The following is a 25,390-nucleotide window of genomic DNA, read 5'->3' as shown; positions in this document are numbered from 1 at the left end:
CAGCAATTAAAATAATGGCTGGCACAAAGTAAATGTTTAACAAATACCATAATTATTAATACTCAATCATTCAAATGCATTGGGTGGTTATTGTGTGTAGAGCACTGTACTGAGCGTGTGGGAGAGAATGTAATCCTGTTGTTGGGTAGGGATTGTCTCTGTTGTTCAACTGTACTTTCCAAGTGCTTAGTACAGTGCTCTGCATACAGTAAGCACTCAATAAATACGATTGAATGAATATAACAGAGCCGGCAGACACGTTCCTCTCCTCCCCTCCAGCTTTCACACTGTGAGCTCCATTGCGCAAGAAATGGGCCCTGATCAAAATCCATGTGATTGCCTCCATCCTTGGCATAGGAAGCCCCCTAGTGAATGTGATCAATAAATGCCCGTGATGCTGCTGACCTGGGAAAATAGGTCATTTTATAGGCGACGACCTACAGGCGACGACCAACTCCTCCCTTCTGTTTCTTCTCCCATGATCTTTTAAACTGTAATCTGGAGTGGTGAAGGAACACAGCAACTGCGTCTTCAAACCAAACAATCGTTCCATCTGTCAAAGAGAAGAGTAACAGTTGTCATCATTATCAACATCACTGGTGGTCTAGAGAAGCAGCGTGGCTCAGTGGAAAGAGCACGGGCCGGGGACTCAGACGTCATGGGTTCGAATCCCGGCTCCGCCGCTTGTCAGCTGTGTGACTTTGGGCAAGTTACTTCATTTCTCTGTGCCTCAGTTCCCTCAACTGTAAAATAGGGATTAAGACTTGTGAGCCCCACGTGGGACGACCCGATGACCTTGTATCCTCCCCAGCGCTTAGAACAGTGCTTTGCACGTAGTAAGCGCTTAACAAATGCCATCATTCTCTAGACTGGAAGCCCGCTGTGGGCAGAGATTGTCTCTCTCTATTGCTTTATTGTACTTTCCAAGAACTTAGTACAGTGTTCTGCACACAGAAAGCGCTCAGTAAACACAAATGAAGGAATGAATGAATAAATGAATGAATTGAGCACTTTGTAGGTGCAGAGAACTGTACTAAGCTCTGTACTAAGGGAGACTGCAAGACAATAGAGTTGGCAGATGTGTTCCCTGCCCACAACAGGATCACAGTCAAACAATCAACCGTATTTATAATAATAATAATAATGATGGTATTTTGTTAAGTGCTTACTATGTGCCAACCACTGTTCTAAGCGCTGAGGTAGATACAAGGTAATTAGGTTGTCCCATGTGGGGCTCACAGTCTCAATCCCCATTTTACATATGAGGTAACTGAGGCGTAGAGAAGTTAAGGGGCTTGTCCAAGGTGACACAGCAGACAAGCAGCAGAGGCGGGATTAGAACCCACATCCTCTGACTCCCAAGTCCATGCTTTTTCCACTAAGCCACATTGCTTCTCTGCAGAGCAGTGCATTGTATTAAGCATTTAACATAGTATAATAGACTAACTAGACAAGATCCCTAACCTCAGGGAGCTTACAATCTACTGGGGGAATCAGACATTAAAATAAATTTCAGATAAGGAAAGCAACAGAGTATAAGGATATCATCGATCATCATCATCCGTGGTATTTCTTGAGTGCTTATCATGTGCAGAGCTCTGTACTAAATGCTTGCGTGAGCACAATACCATATAGTTGGCAGACTCATTTCCTGCCAGCTAAGAGTTTACAGTCTAGCTGGAGGGACAGACATTAATATAAATAAATTATTTATCATCTATAATTTAAAGATTTGTTCATAAGTGCTATGCTGTGGAAGGGCTGTGGAATGGGGGTGGGGTGGTGGGATACAGAACCAAGCACCTAAGTGACCCAAAAGCGAGAGGGACTAAGATGGAGGAAATGAGAGGGGAGTCAAGGAAGGCTTCTTGGAGGAGATGTGATCTTTATAGGACTTAGAAGATGGGGAGAATGATAGTCGGTTGGATATGAAGGGAAATTGAGTTCTAGTCAGGAGGTAAGGTATTAGGAAAGGATTGACTGTGTGAGAGACAAGAGCAAAGCAGGTTGGGACTAGAGGGTCTCTTCGAACTCAGCTCTGTAGTTTGTCCAGGACAGAACATGGACCATGGGACAAAGTGTCTGTGCAAAGTCTTCTCACCTTAGCTGGGAGCTTAAATGGCTCCCCCTATCTTCCAGCTAAACTTGTACCGCACCTCAACGCTGCCTTCCCGCAGACCTCGGCTCCAGTAGCCCTTTGGGACACTGGCTGGACGGTCTGTGTTGATACAGGACAAGTAGATGACCTCTGGAAATGTGCTTTGACCTAGAAGTGATTGGCACCACTAAATTTACAAATCAAAGTTTAAGGTGCTTTGTTTGAAAGATTAGCCAACCTGACCAATGAAAAGCTAGTACTTTAGGTCAAGAAATGGGCGATCAGTTATTGGCTGGATTGCCCCTCCTCACATCTATGAAACAGTATAAAAACTCTCGGTTGGAATTCCCGGATATGTTGGTGATTCAAACGCATTTCTTCCATGGCTCTGTTTTTAACCTCCACTCTTGCTCTGCTGGTTTGGCTCTCCTCTCTCCTCTTGATTTCAATATGGAAGACATTCTACAGAACTTGGAAACTTCCTCCTGGCCCTTTTCCTATTCCCATCTTTGGGAATCTTCTACAGTTGGACGTGAAGAACATCCCTAAATCATTTGCCAGGGTAAGAGATCTCTTTTGGTGTCTTTCTGGGAAAACAATAATAATAAAAATGATGGTGGTATTTGTTAAGCACTTACTATGTGTCAGGTGCTGTACTAAGTGCTGGGGTGGATACAAGCAAATCGGGTTGGGCACAGTCCCTGTCCCATATGGGACTCACAGTCTCAATCCCCATTTTACAGATGAGGTAACTGAAGCTCAGAGAAGTGAAGTCACACAGAAGACAGGTGGTGGAGCCAGGATTGGAACCCATGACCTTCTGCCTCCAAGTCCTGTACTCTAGCCACTGCACCATGCTGCTTCCCCAATAGACCAGAGTCATAGATGAAGATTACAATGTAATTCAAAAATAGCCATTTATGTAGGATGTTATTTCCACCAAAAGGCAATAATTCCAAACCATGGTTATCCAAAAACTGGTCAGCCAAACCTGGGCTTCTTGTGTTCATTTCAACACCCAAGTGAGTCTAAAACTTGAAAACCAAATTAAATTAGGTTCCATCCCAATAATCAATCAGTCCCATATGGGGCTCACAGTCTACATAGAAGGGAGAAAAGGAAATGAATCCCCATTTTACAGTTGAGGAAACTGAGGCATAGAGTAGTGAGGTGCCTTGCCCAAGGTCACACTGCAGACAAGTGGCAGAGTTGGAATTAGAATCCAGGTCCTTTTCAGTTCCATGCCTATGCTTTATCTGCTAGGCCATGCTGCCTAGTGCTTGACATATAATAAGTACTTAACAAATACCATAATGATTTCGATTGAGTTTTCAAAATTTGGAATTATTTGCCTTTGGTAATAGGGCTTCCACTGACTGAAGCAACAATTCTGGCAGTGTTTATCATTATTATTAATAATAATAATGGTATTTGTTAAGTGCTTACTATGTGACAAGCACTGTTCTAAGCACTGGGGTAGACACAAGGTAATCAGGTTGTCCCACATAGAGCTCACAGTCTTAATCCCCATTTTACAGATGAAGTAACTGAGGCACAGAGAAGTTAAGTGACTTGCCCAAGGTCACACAGCAGATCAGGGGCAGAGCTGGGCTTAGAACCCACTTCCTCTAACTCCCAAGGTCATGCTCTTTCCAATGAGCCACACTGCTTCTCTTATAGCTGTTTCAACACACTATAACCAGCTCTCAGTCATTTCACTGTCACAGAATGTTTTGGTTTTTAATCCAGTTCAATGCAAACTGCATATTGAAAACACTCATATACGATCAATAGAGGTAAAAGGTGAACTGCTGTCCTCAAGGAGCTTACAACTTAATGGAAGAGACAAGGAGAAATAATTTACAATTAGGTGGATAAACAGGGGTACAACTGTAGGGGAGAAAAGGAATATACGACTCCTACCTCATCTTGCTTCTTTCCTTCTACAACCCAGCCCCCGTACTTCCCTCCTCTAGTGCTATCCTTCTTACTGGGCCTTGATCTCACCTGTCCGCCACTGACCCCTGGCCCACATCCTCCCTTTCTTCTGGAATACCTGGCATCCTCATTCAGAGCCTAACTGAAGGTCCATCTCCTCCAAGAGGCCTTCCCAGACCAAGTCTCACTTTTCCTCATCTCGCAATCCCTTCTGCGTCACCCTGACTTGCTCCCTTTGTTCTCTACCCACCCCTCACAGCCCCACAGCATATCTGTAATTTGTGTATATCTTTAATTTGATTTATTTATATTGATTTCTGTCTCCACCCCTCTAGACTATGAGCTCACTGTGGGCAGGAAATGTCACTGTTTATTGTTGTGTTGTACTTTCCCAATCGCTTAGTACAGTGCTCTGCACACAGTAAGTGCTTAGTAAATACAATTGAATGAATGAATGAAATGAACAAACAAGGATCTATCAGTCAGTCGATAGTACTGGAGTACTTACTTATCATGTGCACCACACTGTACTAAGCACTCAAGAAATTACAGTACCACAGAGAGCCTCTCACCCTGCTCCACCAGGCCCAATGAAGACAGTTTCATCTTTGGCCCCTTTTCACCATTGAGGGATTCATTCATTCAATCGTATTTATTGAGCGCTCACTGTGTGCAGAGCACTGGAGGCAGCCTACATACAGTGCCCATCTAGCCCTCCAAAAACCGGAAGTGCGGATGACCTGCGTCACTTAGCCTCCTGGCCTTGGCTCCTCTGAGATTCCTTTTGCCTGCTATGTGACCTGGGGTAAGCTGCTCTCTAACTCTGTGTGACAGTTTCCTCACCTGCATAATGGGGATAAAATCCCTGTTCTCTCTTCTTCTTAGACTGTGAACTCCTTGTGGGCTAATAATAATAATAATGTTGGTATTTGTTAAGTGCTCACTATGTGCAGAGCACTGTTCTAAGAGCTGGGGTAGTACAGGGTGATCAGCTTGTCCCACGTGAGGCTCACAGTTAATCCATTTTACAGATGAGGTAACTGAGGCACAGAGAAGTTAAGTGACTTGCCCAGGGTCACACAGCTGACAGTGGCAGAGCCGGGATACGAACCCATGACCTCTGACTCCCAAGCCAGGGCTCTTTCCACTGAGCCACGGTGCTTCTAGATTATCTTGAATCTACCCCAGCATTTGGGACAGTGCTTGGCACAAAGTAAGCACTTTATGATATGATTATTATTATTATTATTAGAGGATGGGAGAAGGCCAGGGTAACTTAGCAGGTCAATCTTGGCACAGTCCTAATTCTGCTAGACTGAATACTCGTTGTGGGCAGAGAACGTGTCTGCCAACTCCCTTATATTTTACTCTCCCAAGCACTTAGTACACTGCTCTGCACACAGTAAGTACTCAGTAAATACCATTGACTGACTGACTGATTGATTGATTGTCTAGATTTTCCCTCTCTAGACTGTAAGCTCGTTCTGGGCAGGGAATGTATCTGTTTATTCTTTTATTGTACTCTCCAAGTGTTTAGTACAGTGCTCTGCATATAGCAAATGCTCAATAAATACAATTGATTGATTAATACTTTAGTCCCTGGATCACTTTTTCTAAGAAACTGTTCTGCACTCTTTCCCTCACTTCTAATCCAATGGTCACCCATTCTTCTCTGCATCAAACAGAAACTCCTCCATGCTGGCTTTAAGTCATACAATCATCCCTCCTATTTATTTATCCCCTCTTTTCTCCCAATATACCCCCAATCAGTACACTTCACACCTCTCAAACCAACCTACTCACTTTGCCTTACTCTTAATAATAATTATGGTATTTGTTAAGCACTTACCATGTGTCAGGCACTGTACTAAGTGCTGAAGTGGATACAAACAAATGGGGTTGGACACAGTCCCTGTACCATATGGGGCTCATAGTTTCAATTTCCATTTTACAGATGAGGGAACTGAGGCACAGAGAAGTGAAGTGATTTGCCCAAGTTCATACAGCGGACAAGTGGCGGAGCTGGGATTAATAATAATAATAATGTTGGTATTTGTTAAGCGCTTACTATGTGCCGAGCACTGTTCTAAGCGCTGGGGTAGACATAGGGGAATCAGGTTGTCCCACGTGGGGCTCACAGTCTTAATCCCCATTTTACAGATGAGGGAACTGAGGCACGGAGAAGTTAAGTGACTTGCCCACAGTCACACAGCCGACAAGTGGCAGAGCTGGGATTCGAACTCATGAGCCCTGACTCCAAAGCCCGTGCTCTTTCCACTGAGCCACGCTGGATTAGAACTCATGACCTTCCCAGGCCCGTGCTCTATCCACTATGCCATATTGCTTACTCTTGTCTCTCCCACCACCAACCTCTTGCTCCCAGTTTTCCTTCTGCCTCATACTCCCACCTTCCTCATACCTAGCGGCCCACCGCTGTCTTCCTCTTCAAAACACAAATCACATCTCCTCCAGGGGTTCTTCCCTGATTAATTTCTCATAATAATAATAGTAATGTTAGTATTTGTTAAGCGCTTACTATGTGCCGAGCACTGTTCTAAGTGCTGGGGTAGACACGGGAATCAGGTTGTCCCACGTGGGGCTCACAATCTTAATCCCCATTTTACAGATGAGGTAACTGAGGCCCAGAGAAGTTAAGTGACTTGCCCACAGTCACACAGCTGACAAGTGGTAGGGCTGGGATTCGAACTCATGACCTCTGACTCCAAAGCCCGTATCCACTGAGCCACGCTGTTTCTCATCTTCCCACTCTCTTTCATATCTCTCAATTTTGGTATTTCTGCACCACTTAATACTCACACTCTCTCAGCACAGTTGCACAGATATGTATACTCTATTACCTTTAACTTATTTTCGGGTCTGTCTCCTCCACTAGATTGTAAATTCCTGGAGGGCAGAGACCATATCTACCTACTAATTTCATTGTTTTCTCCCATTACTCTTCTGGAAGAAAGATCTCAAGAAATATTATTGATTGATTGATTGCCCCAAACTACAGTACTAAATGTAAAAGTATAAACATGTTGAACTCTTGAGGATTACCTGATCAAACTGTTGGCAGTTTTAAATTTAAATTGGTCACCAATCCTGCCCAAGAGACAAAGATCTAACACCTGCATGCATCTGATTCCTGCAGATTAAAGTTGCACCACATTTCCTCATTATTAATCAATTGATTAATAGCATATATTGAGCATTCTGCCCATATCTACGGGAAGCAGTGTGGCTTGTTGGAAAGAGGCCAGTCCTGGGAGTCAGAGGCCCTGGGTTCTAATCCAGCCTCCACCATTAAACTGCTATGTGACCTTGGGCAATTCACTTTACTTCTCTGTGCCTGCAAATGGGGATTCAATTCCTATGCTCCCTCCTAGATTGTGGAGCCCTGTGTGTGATCTGGTTGCTCGAATCTTCCTTGGCATGTGGTAAAGAGCTTAAGAAATACCTCAATTATCATTAATTATCCTGAGGACCTGATACCCATTATGAGAGTCAGACCCAATAATCTTCTGAAGGAAGAGATTTCTGGAATCTAATTATTTTTGCTCATCTATTCATGTTTTCAATCAGTGGTATTTTTTCAGTACCTATTGAGTTTGAAATCCTGTAATAAGATGGCATTTTTGAGCACTTACTGTCTAGAAAACACTGTACTAAGAGCTTGGAAGAGTTCAACAGTGGACCTACGATCTCTGCCTTCAAGGACTTTTCAGTCTAATGGAGGAGACAGACAAAAAGTTTTCCAGTAGCAGGAGCAAAAGGAAGTACCAGGAAGTAGTACAAAATTGTCAATAGGGGTGGTCAGTAAGTCCAGCCAAACCAGACTTTAAGCTCACTGTGGGCAGGGAATGTGTCTCTTTATTGCTGTACTTACTCTCCCAAGCATCTTAGTACAGTGCTCCACACACAGTAAGAGCTCAATAAATATAATTGAATTGAACTGAAACCACTCATTACCAGATTTAACAATGACTGGGAGGTTGTCTTCATATTTTTTTCCTCAGTTGGCCAAGGAATATGGCCCGGTGTTTACACTCTATCTCGGCTCTAAGCGAGCTGTAGTATTGCATGGCTACGAAGTGGTGAAGGAAGTTCTCCTGGATCATAAAGAGGAGTTTGTCGGAAGAGCGGATGTACCAGGTTTTGAAGTTCACAAAAATTTAGGTAAATCTCAGTTAATTTATATAAATTGCACTGGATAGTGGAAAATCAAACTAAAAAGGTAAGTGAGAAATGGCCAAGGAGACCCTAATTGAGCTGGGAGGGAAGTCTTTCCCTTTGCTCTCTGAAATGAAGCTTCCAACTCACCTGTGAAAGTAGTTAAAGGAGGTGACTTCACTTTCTGTTTTTTTAAGTATTAATTCTAGCTGTTGTACAAATTCTGAGATATGTTCCTGAAACATGTTCATAGATTGTGAGTCCCTTGAAGAATAAGAGTCTGTGTCTAATTCTCACTTGAATACTTTTTCTCAGTGCTTAGTTCAGTGCTCTGCACCCAGTGGGTGCTCAATAAATACTAATACTACTAGAAGAGAATGAAATGACAGTCAGACAAAGGACCAGACAAGCTACTACCACACTCCTCCTACCTGACTGGAACAAAAGCGAAAGCCCAGTCTATTAGGTATTTGTCAGACATCCTGAGAGGATAATCAAAGATCTTTTTGAATTCTAACCCTAATCCTATGTAATCCTGTTATTTATGTTTCTGGGAAACAGATACCCATGAGAAGCAGTGTGCCTTATTGGGAAGAACACCTGATTGGGAATCAGAGGAACTGGGTTCTAATCCTAGCTCCACCATATACTTGCTGTGTGACCTTGGGCAAGTCACTTAACTTCTCTGTGCCTCAGTTTCCTCAACTATAAAATGGGGATTAAACACCTGATCCCTCTCCTACTTAGACTCTAAGTATCATGTGGGAAAGGGACTGTATCCAACTCAACTTGAATCTACCCCAGCATTGAGAACAGTCCTTGACTCATAGTAAGTGCTTAACAAATATAATAATAACGACAATAATACTACTACTACTAATAATAATTTTCCACTTTCACCACCCAGTTTGGCATTATCAATATCATTCTAAATATCAACACAAGCATTAACATTCAACAGTGATGGCCCTTCCATCTATATATTTAATGAGCGTAATCAATAGTTTGTATTCAGTAGTAATGAAACTTTACTTAACCTCATCTTCAGTAAGAATAATAATGCAGGTATTAATTAAGAGCTTACTCTGTGCAGAGCACTGTGCTAAGCACTGGGGAAAAAAGGTACCAGTGAAAATTAGACCTGGTCCCTGGCCCTGAAGGGGCTCCCTAACTAAAAATAAGAGAGGGAAGAAGGGGGATGAGTAACAGACACATAAGGAATGATGGCACAGCATGGCCTACTGAAAAGAGCACATTTCTGGGGATCAGAGGACTTGGGTTCTAATTCTGGTTCTGCCACTGTGATTGTTGGCAAGTCTCATAACCTTTTGGTGCCTCAGTTACCTTGTCTGTAAAATAGGGATTAAAACTGTGTACTCCTCGTGGAACGTGGACTATGTCCAACCTGATTACTTTAATAATAATAAATTGTGGTATTTGTTAGGCACTTACTATGTGCCAGGCACTGTACTAAGCGCTGGGGTGGATACAAGCAAATCGCGTTGGACATAATCCCTGTCCCACATGGGACTCACAGTCTCAATCCCCATTTGACAGATGAGGTGACTAAGGCCCAGAGAAGTGAAGTGACTCACCCAGGGTTACAAGGCAGACAAGTAGCAGAGCCAGGAATTAGAACCTCTGACTTCCTGACTGCCAGGCCCAGGCTCTATCCACTATGCTATGCTGCTTGTATCTACCCCAGCATTTAGTACAATGTCTGTCACTCTATCCACTAAGCCACACTGCTTTTCAAATACCACAATTATGATTAATATTATTTGGGGTGCCCCTGGGGGAAGGTTCAACACCTCACTGTAATGTACTTCTATTGTCTGTAAGTGTATTTGGTTTCTGCAGTACCCAGGAGTCTGCTCTAATTCCAAAGGGGCCTCAGCAAAAGTGAATTGAAAACAGTGAGGCTATTGTCTATTGCCGCTGTTGGTCAGTGAAATCTTAGCATCTCTGCTCCAAAATCTCCAGCATCTTTCTTGCCTACCACTGTGACTTGGAACCCCTGTCCTACTCCAGCTCCTCAGTGAGGGCCAACCCCCATGACAGTTTGTTTATATTTGTTAAAAACACTTACCATGTGCCAGGCAGTGCGAGGGTAGATACAAGACAGTAGAGTTGAACACAGTTCATGTCCCATATGGGGCTCCTAGGCTTAATCCTTATTTTACAGATGAGGTAATTAAGTCACAGAGAAGTTAAATGACTTGCCTAAGGTCACCAAGCAAGTAAGTGGCGGAGATGGGACTGGAACTCAGGTCCTCTGACTCCCAGGCCTGAACTCTTTGCAAACAGTAAGCAATTAATAAATATGATAGAATGAATCAGGCTGTGCTGCCATATCCTAGGATAGATTGAATTGAAGGGGTCAAGACTGGGGAGCATGTAGATTCTGGCATTTTTCTACTATCATTTCAAACTCCCCTTGAACTTAGATGCAGAAAGAGAGAAGGATTATTTCATTCAACAAAAAGTACTAGACCCTCCAAATTCTCTGCCCTTCACAACTACCTGAGGTCATTTCTTCTGCTGCTCCTTCCTTTTCAAGGAATTATTTTCAACAATGGAAACTTGTGGAAGCAAACACGTCGATTTTCCCTCACAACTCTGCGGGACTGGGGGATGGGGAAGAAGGGTAATGAAGAGCGAATCCAAGAAGAAGCTCAGCGTCTAGTAAAAGAACTGAGAAACACTAATGGTGGGTATCTATTCAATTCTGATCGTTGAAATACTAAGCATCAAAAATTATAACCAGCCTGTCATGAGCTTCTCTATATACGATAGCCAAGTTCTTGTCCACCAATCACTCACTGGTACTTAATGAGCATTTACTGTGCACTATGTTCTTGGGAGAGTATGATAGAGTGAGTAGACATAATCTCTGCCGTCAATCAGTCAATCGTATTTTTTGAGCACTTACTGTGCGAAGAGCATATACTAAGCGCTTGGGAGAGTATGATACAACAGTAACAGTAATGATGACATTTGTGAAGTGCTTATTATGTGCCAAGCATTGTTCTAAGTGCTGGGGTAGTTACAAGGTAATCAGGTTGTCCCAAATGGGGCTCACAGTTTTAATCCCCATTTTACAGATGAGGTAACTGAGGCCCAGTGAAATGAAGTGACTTGCCCGAAGTCACACAGTTGACAAGCGGCAGAGCAGAGATTAGAACCCACAACCTCTGACTCCCAAACTTGAGCTCTTTCACATACCCTGCCCACAATGAGCCAACCAATCAAGCATATTTCCTGAGCGCTGGAATAGATACAAGCTAATCAGGTTGGACACAGTCCATGTCCATTCAGTTATCGCCCTATCTCCCTTCTACCCTTCCTTTCAAAGCTCCTAGAACCAGTCTTCTACACTTGCTGCCTAGAATTCCTTAACTCCGATTCTCTCCTGGACCCCCTCCAATCTGGCTTCCATTCCCTCCACTCTACCGAGACTGCTCTCTCAAAGGTCACTTGTGACCTCCTTCTTGCCAAATCCAATGGCTCCTACTCTATCCTAATCCTCCTCGACCTCTTGGCTGCCTGTGACACTGTCAACCATCCCCTTCTCCTCCAAACCTTATCTCACCTTGGTTTCACAGACTCCATCCTCTCCTGGTTCTCATTTTATCTCTCTGGCCGGTCATTCTCGGTCTCCTTCGCAGGCTCCTCCTCCCCCTCCCATCCTCTAACTGTTGGGGTTCCTCAAGGGTCAGTTCTTGGCCCTCTTCTGTTCTCCATCTACACTCACTCCCTCGGTTAACTCATCCGCTCTCACGGCTTAGACTATCATCTCTACGGAGATGACACACAGATCTACATCTCTGCCCCTGTCCTCTCCCCCTCTCTTCAGGCTCATATCTCCTCCTGCCTCCAGGATGTCTCTACCTGGATGTCTGCCCACCCCCTAAAACTCAACATGTCCAAAACTGAGCTCCTTATCTTCCCTCCCAAGCCCTGTCCTATTCCTGACTTCCCTATCACTGTGTATGACCATCCTTCCCATCTCTCAAGCCCATAGCCTCGGTGTCATCCTTGACTCGGCTCTCTCATTCACCCCACACATCCAATTCATCACTGAGACCTGCCGGTCTCCCCTTTACAATATCACCAAGATCCGCCCTTTCCCCTCCATCCAAACGGCTCTCTTACTGCTACAGGCTCTCATAATATCCCGGCTGGATTATTGTGTCAGCCTTCTCTCTGATCTCCCTTCCTCCTGTCTCTCCCCGCTCCAGTCTATTCTTCATTCCGCTGCCCGGATCATCTTCCTGCAGAAACGCTCTGAGTATGTCACTCCCCTTCCTAAAAACCTCCAGTGGTTGCCTATCAACCTCCATATGAAACAAAAACTTCTCACTCTAGGATTCAAGGTTCTCCATCCCCTTGCCCCCTCCTACCTCTCCTCCCTTCTCTCTTTCTACTGCCCACCCCGTAGGCTCCGCTCCTCTGTCCCCCACCTCCTCACCATCCCCCATTCTCGCCTATCTCGCCGTCGACCCCTGGCCCACGTCCTCCTGCTGTCCTGGAATGTCCTTCCTCCTCACCTCTACCAAACTAACTCTCTTCCCCTCTTCAAAGCCCTACTGAGAGCTCACCTCCTCCAAGAGGCCTTCCCAGACTGAGCTTCCCCTTTTCCCTTTGCTCCCTCTCTGCCCCCCCTCACCTCCCCTCAGCTAAGCCCCCTTTTCCCCCCCTTTCGCTCTGCTCCTCCCCCTCTCCCTTCCCCTCCCCTCAGCACTGTGCTCGTCTGCTCATTTGTATCTATTTTTATTACTCTATTTATTTTGTTAATGAGATGTACATCCCCTTGATTCTATTTATTGCTATTGTTTTTGTCTGTCTCCCCCGATTAGACTGTAAACCTGTCAATGGGCAGGGATTGTCTCTATCTGTTGTCGAATTGTACATTCCAAGCACTTAGTACAGTTCTCTGCATATAGTAAGCGCTCAATAAAAACTATTGAATGAATGAATGTCTCACATAGTGCTCCCAGTCTTATTCCCCATTTCACAGATGAGGGAAATGAGGCCCAGAGAAGTGAAGAGACTTGCCCAGTGTGACACAGCAGACAAATAATGGAGCCAGGATCAGAACTCGTGCTTTTGACTCCTAGGTTTTTGCTCTTTTGATTAGGCCACACTGCTTCTCAGATTGATTTTCGGATTCTATATAATTACTTGCTTTTCCACGTGTCGATCAATGGTACTTACTCAGAGTTTACTATGTGCAGACCACTGTACTAAGTCCTTGGGAGAGTACAATACAACAAAATTGAAAGACTTGTTCCCTGCCCATAAGCTCTATAACATATCCATTGTTCCTGCTTCTTCCTATCTTCTTATCTATTTTTTAATTTCTGTCTGTCACCCCCATTAGATTGCAATCTCTTTGAAGATTTACTTCAGTGATCTACGTATTGCGCTCAGTAAATATAGCTGATGGAGTGATTAGGTTGTAAGAATGGTTCATTCAGTTTTGAAGCAGAGGACAATAATTAATCAATAGTATTTAATAAGCACCTACTGTGGGCAGAATATTGTGTTACACACATAGGGTAGTACAATAGAATAAATATAATAGAATAGAATAATTGCCCCTGCCTTCAAACATTTTTCAGTCTTTTGGGGGAGACAGACACTTAAGTAAATTATAGAGAGGAGAAAGTAATCAAGTTTAGGAGATACATCTATAAGAGCTATGAGACCATATTAATGTTCAAGTGCTTTGGTGGTGTGAAATTCTGAATCTAATGCCAACAGAGAAGCATTAGCCATTTTGGTTTCTTCTTTCATGGAAGGAACACCTCTAAGAGAAAACTTCCAGAATGGCAGCATGGCTAGAAACCCAAATTTAGCTGAAGATCTCCTATCTCAGGGCCATTAATTAGCACTGCTCTTGTCCCTTTATGTGTTCTTATGCAATAGCTCTACCCTTGGACCCCACCTCCATCCTCAGCTCTGCCCCCTGCAATGTGATCTCCAGAATTCTTTTCCAGAAACACTTTGACTATAAGGATAAGGAATTTCTGAGGTTGATGCAAATAATCCGTGAAATCTTCTACCTCTTAAGCTCGCCCTGGATTCAGGTGAGACCAGGATTTTCCTCTCCTTGGGGGGAAGGGGTTGGCAGGTCTAAGGGGCAAAAAGAGCCCTAAATGTTAGTTCAGGAATTTTAAAAAGCAAAGTGTGAGGAATATAATAATAATTATTATGGTATTTGTTAAGCGCTTACTATGTGCAAAGCACTGTTCTAAGCACTGGGGTTGATACAAGGTAATCAGGTTGTCCCACATGAGGCTCACAGTCTTAATCCCCATTTTACAGATGAGGTAACTGAGGCCCAGAGAAGTTAAGTGACTTGCCCAAAGTCACACACCTGATAAATGGCGGAGCTGGGATTAGAATCCATGACTTCTGACTCCCAAGCCCGGGCTCGTTCCACTAAGCCATGCTGCGGGAGAGAGTGGGGCGAGAGAGAGAGAGAGAGAGAGAGAGAGAGAGAGAGAGAGAGAGAGTGTGTGTGTAGGCAACTAGGTCATGATTTCCATTAAATTTCCAAGTGGATAATCCAAATTTGGTGTTCTTCGCCTCTCAAGATTTTCCAGGCTTTCCCATCTTTCCTTCGATACGTACCTGGGACTCACCATAAGTTAATAAATAACATAGCAAAAATGAAAAAGTTCGTGTCTGAGCAAGTGAAGGAGCACCAGGAGTCTCTGGATCCCAACCACCCTCGGGACTTCACTGATTGCCTACTCATCGAAGCTGAAAAGGTAAGGTAGAGAAGCCATATGGAGTGTTTAGTACAGTGCTTTACACACAGTAAGAGCTCAATAAATACAACTGAATGAATGAATCTGATGCCTTATGGTGCCAAGTGTCCCGGTAATGATAATGATAATAATAATTGTGGCATCAAGTGTTTTCTTTGTCCCAGGCCCTGCACTAAGTGCCAGAGTGGATACAAGCGAATAATCTATAATTCAGTTTATTTATTCTGATGGTATTGAAGCCTGTCTACTTGTTTTGTTTTGTTGTCTGTCTCCCTCTTCTAAACTGTGAGCCCGTAGTTGGGTAGGGATTGTCTCTATCTGTTGCCAAATTGTACTTTCCAAGCGCTCAGTACAGTGCTCTGCACACAGTAAGTGCTCAATAAATACGATTGAATAAATGAATGAGTGAAATTGGGTAGGATACAGTCACCATCCCGCATAGGGCTCACAGTCTTAATCCCCATTTTACAGACAAGGTAACTGAGGCCCAGTGAAGTGAAGTGACTTGCCCGAGGTCATGCAGCAGAAAAATGGTGGAGTCGGAATTAGAACCCAGGGTCTTCCGATTCCCAGGCTCATGCTCTATCCCTTTGGCCATGCCACTTCTCTCAGGCCTGACAGTACAGGTCCAAACAGTCATTGACGGCCTCTAGAGATACTAAGTGTGAAACATAATATTCTGCCTACAGTAGATGCTCATTAGATACTATAAACTATTTTCCTCTGCTTCAAACCTGAATGAACCCTTCTTGGAACCTAGTCACTCGATCATTCATATTTATTTAGAGCTTACCATGTGTAGATCGTTGAAATCCAGAGAGCCGTGGAGGTCGCTGCCCCAAAGTGGCAGTCGGGAGGCAGAGACCTGGAGGAAGAGCCCCTTTCTCCATGGTCCCCTTGTCCTCCTTCCATCATGGTCACCAGCCCACAGTGACCTCTTCTGAGCTACTTCCTGGAGGTTGCCGCTCAGACATCTGTGGACCGTGATCTGAAAGCCAGCCCCCCAGCGGGGCAGCCTGATGGAGAAAACCCAACCTCCACTCCTGGGGCATTAGAGGCTTCACTGCTGCTCTCCAGGACCAAGGTGCCCATTGCCACACTCCAGGAGACAGACACCTGTCTTCCATCCCTGGCTCCTCCTCTTCTTCTTCCCCCTTCTTTCTCTTTCCTGGCTTTCTTTTCCTCTTCTCTCTTTTCCATTTTCCTCATTCTTTCTCAGTCTCCCTTAATTCTTTCTTCCTTTCTCTCAGACTCTCCTTCTCCTTATCCCATATTTCCTTATTTCTTTCTCATTCTCTCCTTCACACTCTCTCCCTCACCTTTTACCTTTACACTTTCTTTCTTCCTCTCTCATTCTCTTAACTCTCCCTCTCCCTCTACTTCTTTATTTCTCTTTCTTTCTCTATCTCATTTTCTCCTTTCCTCTCCTTCTCCTTCTGCCTTTACACTTCCTTTCTTCCACTCTCATTCTCTCTTAACTCCCTCTCCTTCTCCCTCTATACTTCCTTTCTTCTCTTTTTTCTCTCTCATTGTCTCCTTTACTTTCCCTCTTTGCTTCCTTCATTCTCTTTCTCTCTCATTCTCTCCATTATTCTCTTTTCCTTTCCTTTTATACTTCCTTTCTTCTCTTTCTTTCTCTCTCATTTACTCTCTCTTTACTCTCTCCTTCTCCCTTTATACTTCCTTACTTCACTGTCTCCCTTTCTCTCTCTCCCTTTCTCTCATTCTCCCCTTTCTCTCCTTATTTCTCCTACCATTCCCGCCACTTCTCTTTACTCTTTGGGCCCACTCCTGCCCCACCTAAGGTGACAAGATTCTCATCACATGAGATTTGGACTACTTTTGAGCGGGTGCTATAAAGCCCAAGTGGAACCAAGTGGTTGAGTGACTCGAAGGCAGACAACTGGGAAAGACTGGGAGGGGAGAACGGATGTTGGAATGTCTAGTTGCAGTAAAATATTAAGTTGGGTATATGTAGGCTAGAGTGAAGCAGAGGGTTGAACAGTTATCCGGAGATTGTACTTTTGGCTTGGTCAATCAGAGCAGAGTCCAAAAAGTGAATTTAGAAAGTAAAATTTCAGGGTCCTGAATTCTCTAGATTGGCCAGCCACACTGCCTGAAGACTTCAAATAACTATTAAACACTCCGATCCACTTTGGCTGAGCAGACACAGATGTCTTTTGACCATTTGACAAATGAGAAAGACTGCACTACTCCTCTCCCAGCCAAATTGATGCTCAGGGACAACCTGGCAAATCTCTGCATTATATCCAGGTCAATACATTGTTTGTCATCTCAGGTTACTAATCAGAGATTTATCCCAACATCATCCATAGCAAAAACAGGACCCACAGCTCGGATTCAGCATGGAAAACACCACGATCACTGTAGCTGATTTATTATTTGCGGGCACCGAAACAACCAGCACCACTTTGAGATATGGACTTCTCATCCTCCTGAAATATCCTGAGGTAGAAGGTATTGTGAATATTAGATAACGATCAAAAATACACCCAAGTAGTATTAATATAGTGGAGGGTTGAGCACTGTACTAAGCAGTTTGGAGAGTGTAATATAACCTGATAGACCTGTTCACTGCCCACAGTGAGCTTACAGTCTAGAGGGGGAGACAGACAATTATATAAATTACAGTTCTGTACATTGTGGGGCTGAGGATGGGAAGAATAAACCATACAGATCCAAGTGGAGGGGTGATGTAGAAGGGAGAAGAATAAAGAGAAATGAGGGCTGAGTATAGGAAGGCCTTTTGGAAGAGAAATGGTACTAATTAGGCTTTGAGGGTATGGAGAGGGATGTGTCTGTTGGATAGGAAGGGGGAGGGAGTTCCAGGCCAGAGGCCAGATATGGGCAAGGAATCAGTGGTGGGAAGCAGCGTGGCTCAGTGGAAAGAGCACAGGCTTGGGAGTCAGAGGTCATGAGTTCTAATGCCAGTTCCACCACTTGTCAGCTGTGCAACTTTGGCCAAGTCACTTAACCTCTCTGTGCCTCAGTTACCTCATTTGTATAATGGGGATTAAGACTGTGAGCCCTACGTGGGACAACCTGATAACCTGTATCTACCCCAGCACTTAGAATGGCGCTTGGCACATAGTAAGCACTTAACAAATACCATCATAATAATTATTATTATTATAATTATAATGCATGAGATTGAGGTACAATGCCTAGATGAGCAAAAAGTGAGTGTGCTGGGTTGTAGTAGGAAAACAGCGAGATAAGATAAGAGGGGGCAAAGTGATTGACTGCTTTATGAAGTTTTTCCTGCATATAGAAGATTATGGACAGTGAGTGTAGGTTCTTGAGAAGTGGGGAAACATGTACTGAATTTTTTTTTTTAGAAAAATGCTCTGGGCAGCACTCTGCTATGAAATAATATCATATTATTATAATTATTTTATTTGTTAAGCACTTCCTATGTGCAGGTACTGTACTAAGCACTGGGGTAGATACAAGCTAATCAGGTTGGACCCAGTCCCTGTCCCACATGGGACTCACAGTCTCAATCCCCATTTTACAAGTGAGACAACTGAGGCATAGAGAAGTGAAGTATCTTGCCCAAGGTCATACAACAAACTACTGGTGTAGCTGGGATTAGAATTCATGACCTTCTGATGCCCAGGCCCATGTTCTATCCACTACACCATGGTACCTGTAGTGAGTACAGATTGGGAGGCAGGGAGGTCAGCAAGGAGGCTAATGCAGTAGTCAAGGCAGGATAAAGTGTTTGGATCAACATGGTAGCAGTCTGCATGGACAGAAAGGGCAGATTTTAGCATTGTTGTGACAGGATTTGCATTCAGATTGAATATGCAAGTTGAATGAGATGGATGAGTCAAGGATAACACTAAGGATACGGGCTTTTGAGACAAGTGGTTGGCAAAAGAGTATAGTGGTATTGTCTACAGTGATGGGAAAGTCACGTGGAGGACAGGGTTTGGGAGACAAGATAAGGCATTCTGTTTTGGACATATTTCATTCATTCAATCGTATTTTTTGAGCGCTTAAGTTTGAGGCGTCAGTGGGACATCGAAGTACAGATGTCCTGAAAGCAGGAGGAAATAGAAAACTAAAGAGAAGGAGAAACATCAGGGCTGGAGATGTAGATTTGGGCATCATCTGCATGCACATATAACAAATACCATTATTATTATTATTGTTATTATTATGCTCTGCACATAGTAAACATTCAATAAATACCACGGATTGCTGGAGATGGTAACTGAAGCCATGGGAATGAATGTGGGGGGGTGTAGATGGAGAATTAGTAGGGAACCCAGAACTGAGGATTGAGGGACCACCCCCACCCAGGCCCTCCCTCTACTGCCAGAGGGTGGTCAGTGTCAGGTAAACTGAGGGTGGATAATGTTTGCCAGATAAGAGAGTGGTCCACAGTGTCGAAGACAGCTGATAGCTGAGGTTGTTACCCCATTCCCTCCTGGAATCCCAATTCTATTTTAATATTTTAATTAGCAGTAATAATAGTAGTAATAATTGTGGTATTCATAAAGAACTTTTCATTCATTCAATAGTATTTATTGAGCGCTTACTATGTGCAGAGCACTGTACTAAGCGCTTGGGATGAACAAGTCGGCAACAGATAGAGACAGTCCCTGCCGTTTGACGGGCTTACAGTCTAATCGGGGGAGACGGACGGACAAGAACAATGGCAATAAACAGCGTCAAGGGGAAGAACATCTCGTAAAAACAATGGCAACTAAATAGAATCGAGGCGATGTACAATTCATTAACAAAATAAATAGGGTAACGAAAATATATACAGTTGAGCGGACGAGTACGGTGCTGTGGGGATGGGAAGGGAGAGGTGGAGGAGCAGAGGGAAAAGGGGAAAATGAGGCTTTAGCTGCGGAGAGGTAAAGGGGGGATGGCAGAGGGAGTAGAGGGGGAAGAGGAGCTCAGTCTGGGAATGCCTCTTGGAGGAGGTGATTTTTAAGTAGGGTTTTGAAGAGGGAAAGAGAATCAGTTTGGCGGAGGTGAGGAGGGAGGGCGTTCCGGGACCGCGGGAGGACGTGACCCAGGGGTCGACGGCGGGATAGGCGAGACCGAGGGACGGTGAGGAGGTGGGCGGCAGAGGAGCGGAGCGTGCGGGGTGGGCGGTAGAAAGAGAGAAGGGAGGAGAGGTAGGAAGGGGCAAGGTGATGGAGAGCCTTGAAGCCTAGTGTGAGGAGTTTTTGTTTGGAGCGGAGGTCGATAGGCAACCACTGGAGTTGTTTAAGAAGGGGAGTGACATGCCCAGATCGTTTCTGCAGGAAGATGAGCCGGGCAGCGGAGTGAAGAATAGACCGGCTCGGGGCGAGAGAGGAGGAAGGGAGGTCAGAGAGAAGGCTGACACAGTAGTCTAGCCAGGATATAACGAGAGCCCGTAACAGTAAGGTAGCCGTTTGGGTGGAGAGGAAAGGGCGGATCTTGGCGATATTGTAGAGGTGAAACCGGCAGGTCTTGGTAACGGATAGGATGTGTGGGGTGAACGAGAGGGACGAGTCAAGGATGACACCGAGATTGCGGGCCTGAGAGACGGGAAGGATGGTCGTGCCATCCACGGTGATAGAGAAGTCTGGGAGAGGACCGGGTTTGGGAGGGAAGATGAGGAGCTCAGTCTCGCTCATGTTGAGTTTTAGGTGGCGGGCCGACATCCAGGTGGAGACATCCTGGAGGCAGGAGGAGATGCGAGCCTGAAGGGAGGGGGAAGGGAGGGGGAAGGGAGGGGGGAACTTACTATGGGTCAAACATTGTGCTAAACACCAGGGTAGATTCAAGATAGTCAGGCTTCTTATGGGGCTCTCAGTCTAAGGAGGAGGGAGAACAGGTAGTGAATTCCCATTTTACAGGTGAGGGAACTGAGGCCCAGAAAAGTTAAGTGACTTGTCCAAGATCAACCAGCAGGGGTATGGCAGAGCCGGATTCGAACCCAGGTCCTCCTTCTAACTCCCAGGATGCAGTAGAGGCCAATGGATTTGGCAAGTAGGAGAACATTGGTGACTTTTGAGAGAGTAGTTTCTTTGGAGTAATGGGAGTGGAAGTCAGATTGGAAGGAGTCAAGAAGATAATTGGAGGAGAGAAACTTAAGACAATGGGAGTAGATAACTCACTCAAGACATTTGGAGAGGTATGTAAGAGGGAGTTAGGACAATAACTGGAGGGAGTGTGGAGTCATGGGAGGGGTTTTTTTTACGGTAGGGGAGACATGAGCACGTTTGAAAGTAGTGGGGTAAAAGCCATTAGAGAGTGAACAGTTGAAGATGGCCAACAGGGAGGGAAGAAGGGAAAAAGAAAGTGGGTGGATTTTGAAATCTCAATTACTACTTCATTCATAGCTAAGGGTAATAATAAATGTGGCATTTCTTAAGTGCATTCTATGTACTGAGTACAGTACTAAGCACAGGGGTAGGTATAAGGCATTCAGTTGGGACAGAGTCCCTGTCCCACATGGGGCTCACAGCCTAACGAGGAGGGAGACTAGGCATTGATTCCCCATTTTATTGATGAGGAGACTGTGGCACAGAGAAGTTAAGAGACCTGCCCAAGTTCACCCAGCGGGAAACTGGTAGAGGCAGATTTAGCGCTCAGGGTCTCTCCAGGCCTGAGATCTTTCCACTAGACAATTCTGCAAATAACAGTCATGTGATCCCAAACTGAAAAGTCAGGACACAGTAATTGATTCATTTTCCTTCTAAGTTAAAGCGACTTCATATTTTGCCAGAGAAAATTCACCAGGAAATAGACAAGGTGATTGGCTCCGACCGAATGCCTTCCATGAAGGACAGAAATGAGATGCCATACACAGATGCTGTCATCAACGAGATACAGAGATTCATTAATCTGGTCCCCAGTAACGTTCCCCACATGACTGCCCAGGACGTCAAGCTGAGAGACTTCATCATCCCCAAGGTCAGTTTTGTTTCTGGAAGGGACTCTGTAGTCAGAAGAGACACCTCATTTCCTCCCAATTCTATGTTAATATTTTAATTAGCAGTAATAATAATAATAATAGTAATAATTGTGGTATTCATTAAGTACTTAATATGGGCCAACCACTGTGCTAAGCACCGGGGTAGATAAAAAATAGTCAGGCTTCTCATGGGGCTCACAGTCTAAGGAGGAGGGAGACCAGGTAGTGAATCCCCATTTTACAGATGAGGGAACCGAGGCCCGGAAGAGTTAAGTGATTGTCCAAGATCACCCAGCAGGGGCATGGCAGAATCTGGATTTGAATCCAGGTCCTTCTGACTCCAGGCCCAGTGCTCACACCACTTGGCTATGCTTATTCATATTCTAATTCTGCTATTCTTGCCATTAATATTAATAATAATGAGAGGGGTTTTTTTCTTAAGCATTATGTGCAAAGCACTGTAGTAAGCGCTAGGGTAAAAGGAAGATCAGGTCCCATACAGGGGAAATTGAGGCACTGGGAAAGTGACTTGCCCAAGATCATACTGCAGGCAAGTAGCAGAGCCAGGATTAGTGTGGCTTAGTGGCAAGAGCATGGGTTAGGGAGTCAGAGGATGTGGATTCTAATCCCGGCTCTGCTACTTGTCTCCTGTGTGACCCTGGGCAAGTCACTTCACTTCTCTGTCCCTCAGTTCCCTCATCTGCAAAATAAGGATTAACACTGTGAGCCGTATGTGGGACAACCTGATTACCTTGTATCTACCTCAGTGCTTAGAACAGTGCTTGGCACCTAGTAAGCACTTAACAAATACCATCATTATTATTATTTGAACCAGACTCCCCATCTCCCAGGCCCATTCCCTACACTAACAACTTTTGCCAGTTGGAAAATAAATAGTGCAGGGAGACCCTGGCTCTTAGAGGTCAAATATTTGCAGATCAACTACCACCCGGGTGCTCAAGCATATTGTTCTGTGTGACTTCCTCTGAGAACAGGGCAGGGAACGTGACTTTTGCCACTATTTTCCTCCCCAGTCATTCAGGAATAAGAATAATTGTGGAAGTTAAGCAATCACTATATACCAAGCACTGTACTAAGCACAGGGGCAGATTCAAGATTACCACCAGACTATACCCAGTTCATGACCCAAACGGGGCTCAGTCTTAAACTGGATGGGGAGCCAAGAGTGAATCCCCATTTTGCAGATGAGGAAAGTGAGGCACAGGGAATTTAAGTGACTTGCTCAGAGAAACTCAATAGGCAAAAAGAGGGGGCTGGATTAGAACCCATGTCCTGAGAGTCCCAGGCCCTTGTTCTTTCCCCTACTCCCCAGAATTTGGACTCTTTGATTAATGGACATGTTCCTCTTTATCCACTCTAGGGCACTACCGTGTACCCGACACTGACTTCTCTCTTGTTCGACTGCAAAGAATTTCCCAACCCTGAAAAATTTGACCCAGAACACTTTTTGGATAAAAATGGAAAATTTAAGAAGAGTGATTACTTCAAACCTTTTTCTGCAGGTGAGAAAAACACAGTGATATTCATTAATACATTTTCCTCAGAGAAACACATTCCCTTGTTTACATTGCTATTAAATTTTCCTCAGCGCTATAATTTACCATCACACAGAAATATTTCAGTAAACTTTACTTAGAGATGCAGTATGGCCTAGTGGAAAGCTAGGAGGCTGATGCAGTTATCAAGGCAGGATAGGATAAGTGATGGGATTAACAGTTTGGATGGTGAGGAAAGAGCAGATTTTAGCAATGGAGATTGAACCCACAGGGTTTAGTGACAGATTGAGTATAGATTGGAAAAAAAAAGAAAAATCGGTAATTCTATAGTAACAATAGTAAAATGCCATCCTCTCTTCAGATAATCTAGTGATGATAATGATAATTGTAGTTTTTGTTAAGCACTTACTATGTGCCAGGCACCATACTAAGCGCTGGGACAGACTAGATAAACAGCATCGCAGTTGGGGTCTTGTCTTCATCTATCAATCAAACAGTGGTATTTATTGATAGCTTACCATGTGCAGAGCACTGTACTAAGTACTTGAGAAAGTACAACAAAAGTGTTGGTAGACACATCCCCTGCCCAGGAGGAGTTCAGAAGCAAAGACAGACATTAAGATAAATAAATAAATTACAGGTATGCACATAAGTGCTGTGGGGCTGGGGTGGCAGGAATATCAAGTGCTGAAAGATTGAGATCCAAGTGCAAAAGGTGATGCAGAATGGATAGGGAGTTGGGGAAAAGAGGATGTCATCAGGGAACGTCCCATAAAGGACATGTCGGTATTTGAAACACGAGTCTCATAGTGGCATTTCCCCCAAATATTATCTTCCCCATCTAAACACTCCTCCTACTTAGCTATCCTCCCCAATACTGGCATATTATATCATGCAGCAGACAAGTGGCGGAAACAGAATTGGAATCCAGGTCCTTTGACTCCAAGGCCTGGGCTCTATCCACTACATGGCACTGCTTCTCTCTCAAATCACCTCTAGATTGTAAACTCGTTGTGGGCAAGGAATGTGTCTGTTTACTGTTACGCTGTACTCTCCCAAGCCCTTAATACAGTGCTCTGCACACAGTAAGCACCCAATAAATACAAATGAATGGTTGAATGAATGAATGAATGGATCATTTTAACATGGATGGAATTTTGGACCAATGTTAATGTTTAATAAATCTTGTTTTTCCTTCCAGGGAAACGGATATGTGCTGGAGAGGGTCTGGCTCGAATGGAAATATTTTTACTTTTAACCAGCATCTTACAGAAGTTTTCTTTGAAATCTCTTGTTGATCCAAAACAGATAGACTTAACTCCAAAAGCAGTTGGCTTTGGCACTATACCACCATCTTACCAAATCTGCTTTGTTCCTCAGTAAGGAACGTGCAGTAAGATTATTTTTTACACAAATAAGCTTGATGGCTTTCTCACAGAACACAGTATTTCTTCTCCCTTTGGAACTCTAAGTTACTTGAGGACAGAATCAACTATTTTCAATGTGCATATATGTGTGTATGTCTGAATGTGTATATGTCTCTTATGACGTCGAGTCATTTCTGACCCATAGGGATACCACGGGCATATAATAATAATAATGTTGGTATTTGTTAAGCGCTTACTATGTGCCGAGCACTGTTCTAAGTGCTGAGGTAGGCAGGGGAATCAGGATGTCCCACTTGGGGCTCACAGTCTTAATCCCCATTTTACAGATGAGGTAAGTGAGGCACAGAGAAGTTAAGTGACTTGCCCACAGTCACACAGCTGACAAGTGGCAGAGCTGGGATTCGAACTCATGACCTCTGACTCCAAAGCCCGGGCTCTTTCCACTGCACCACGCTGCTCTCTCCCAGAACACCCCACCTCCATCTGCAATCGTTCTGATGGTGTATCCGTAGAGTTTTCATGGTAAAAATATGGAAATGGCTTACTATCACTGCCTTCCATGCAGTAAA

General features: G+C 44.3%; 1 protein-coding gene across 1 annotated transcript; it reads left to right on the top strand.

Moving 5' to 3' along the window:
- Positions 1–2,455: 2,455 nt before the first annotated feature.
- Positions 2,456–24,941, top strand: LOC100092254 (cytochrome P450 2E1). The gene is made up of 9 exons (XM_029058978.2): positions 2,456–2,660; positions 8,056–8,215; positions 10,770–10,919; positions 14,141–14,301; positions 14,812–14,988; positions 17,325–17,466; positions 21,728–21,915; positions 23,298–23,439; positions 24,635–24,941. The coding sequence occupies exons 1-9, from the start codon at positions 2,481–2,483 to the stop codon at positions 24,814–24,816; spliced, it is 1,482 nt and encodes a 493-aa protein (XP_028914811.1). The 5' UTR covers positions 2,456–2,480; the 3' UTR covers positions 24,817–24,941.
- The last annotated feature ends 449 nt before the right edge of the window (positions 24,942–25,390 follow it).

Source organism: Ornithorhynchus anatinus, chromosome 3 (genome assembly GCF_004115215.2).
Source record: "Ornithorhynchus anatinus isolate Pmale09 chromosome 3, mOrnAna1.pri.v4, whole genome shotgun sequence".
Classification (NCBI taxonomy): domain Eukaryota; kingdom Metazoa; phylum Chordata; class Mammalia; order Monotremata; family Ornithorhynchidae; genus Ornithorhynchus; species Ornithorhynchus anatinus.
This window is presented reverse-complemented; position numbering and strand designations above follow the sequence as displayed.

Excerpts from the sequence above, each read along its gene's own strand:
- LOC100092254 (XM_029058978.2), top strand. The coding sequence starts at position 2,481 with ATGGCTCTGTTTTTAACCTCCACTCTTGCTCTGCTGGTTTGGCTCTCC. Across the intron at positions 14,302-14,811 it reads TAAGCTCGCCCTGGATTCAG|ATTTTCCAGGCTTTCCCATC; the intron begins GTGAGACCAGGA and ends TCGCCTCTCAAG. Across the intron at positions 23,440-24,634 it reads CTTCAAACCTTTTTCTGCAG|GGAAACGGATATGTGCTGGA; the intron begins GTGAGAAAAACA and ends TTTTCCTTCCAG.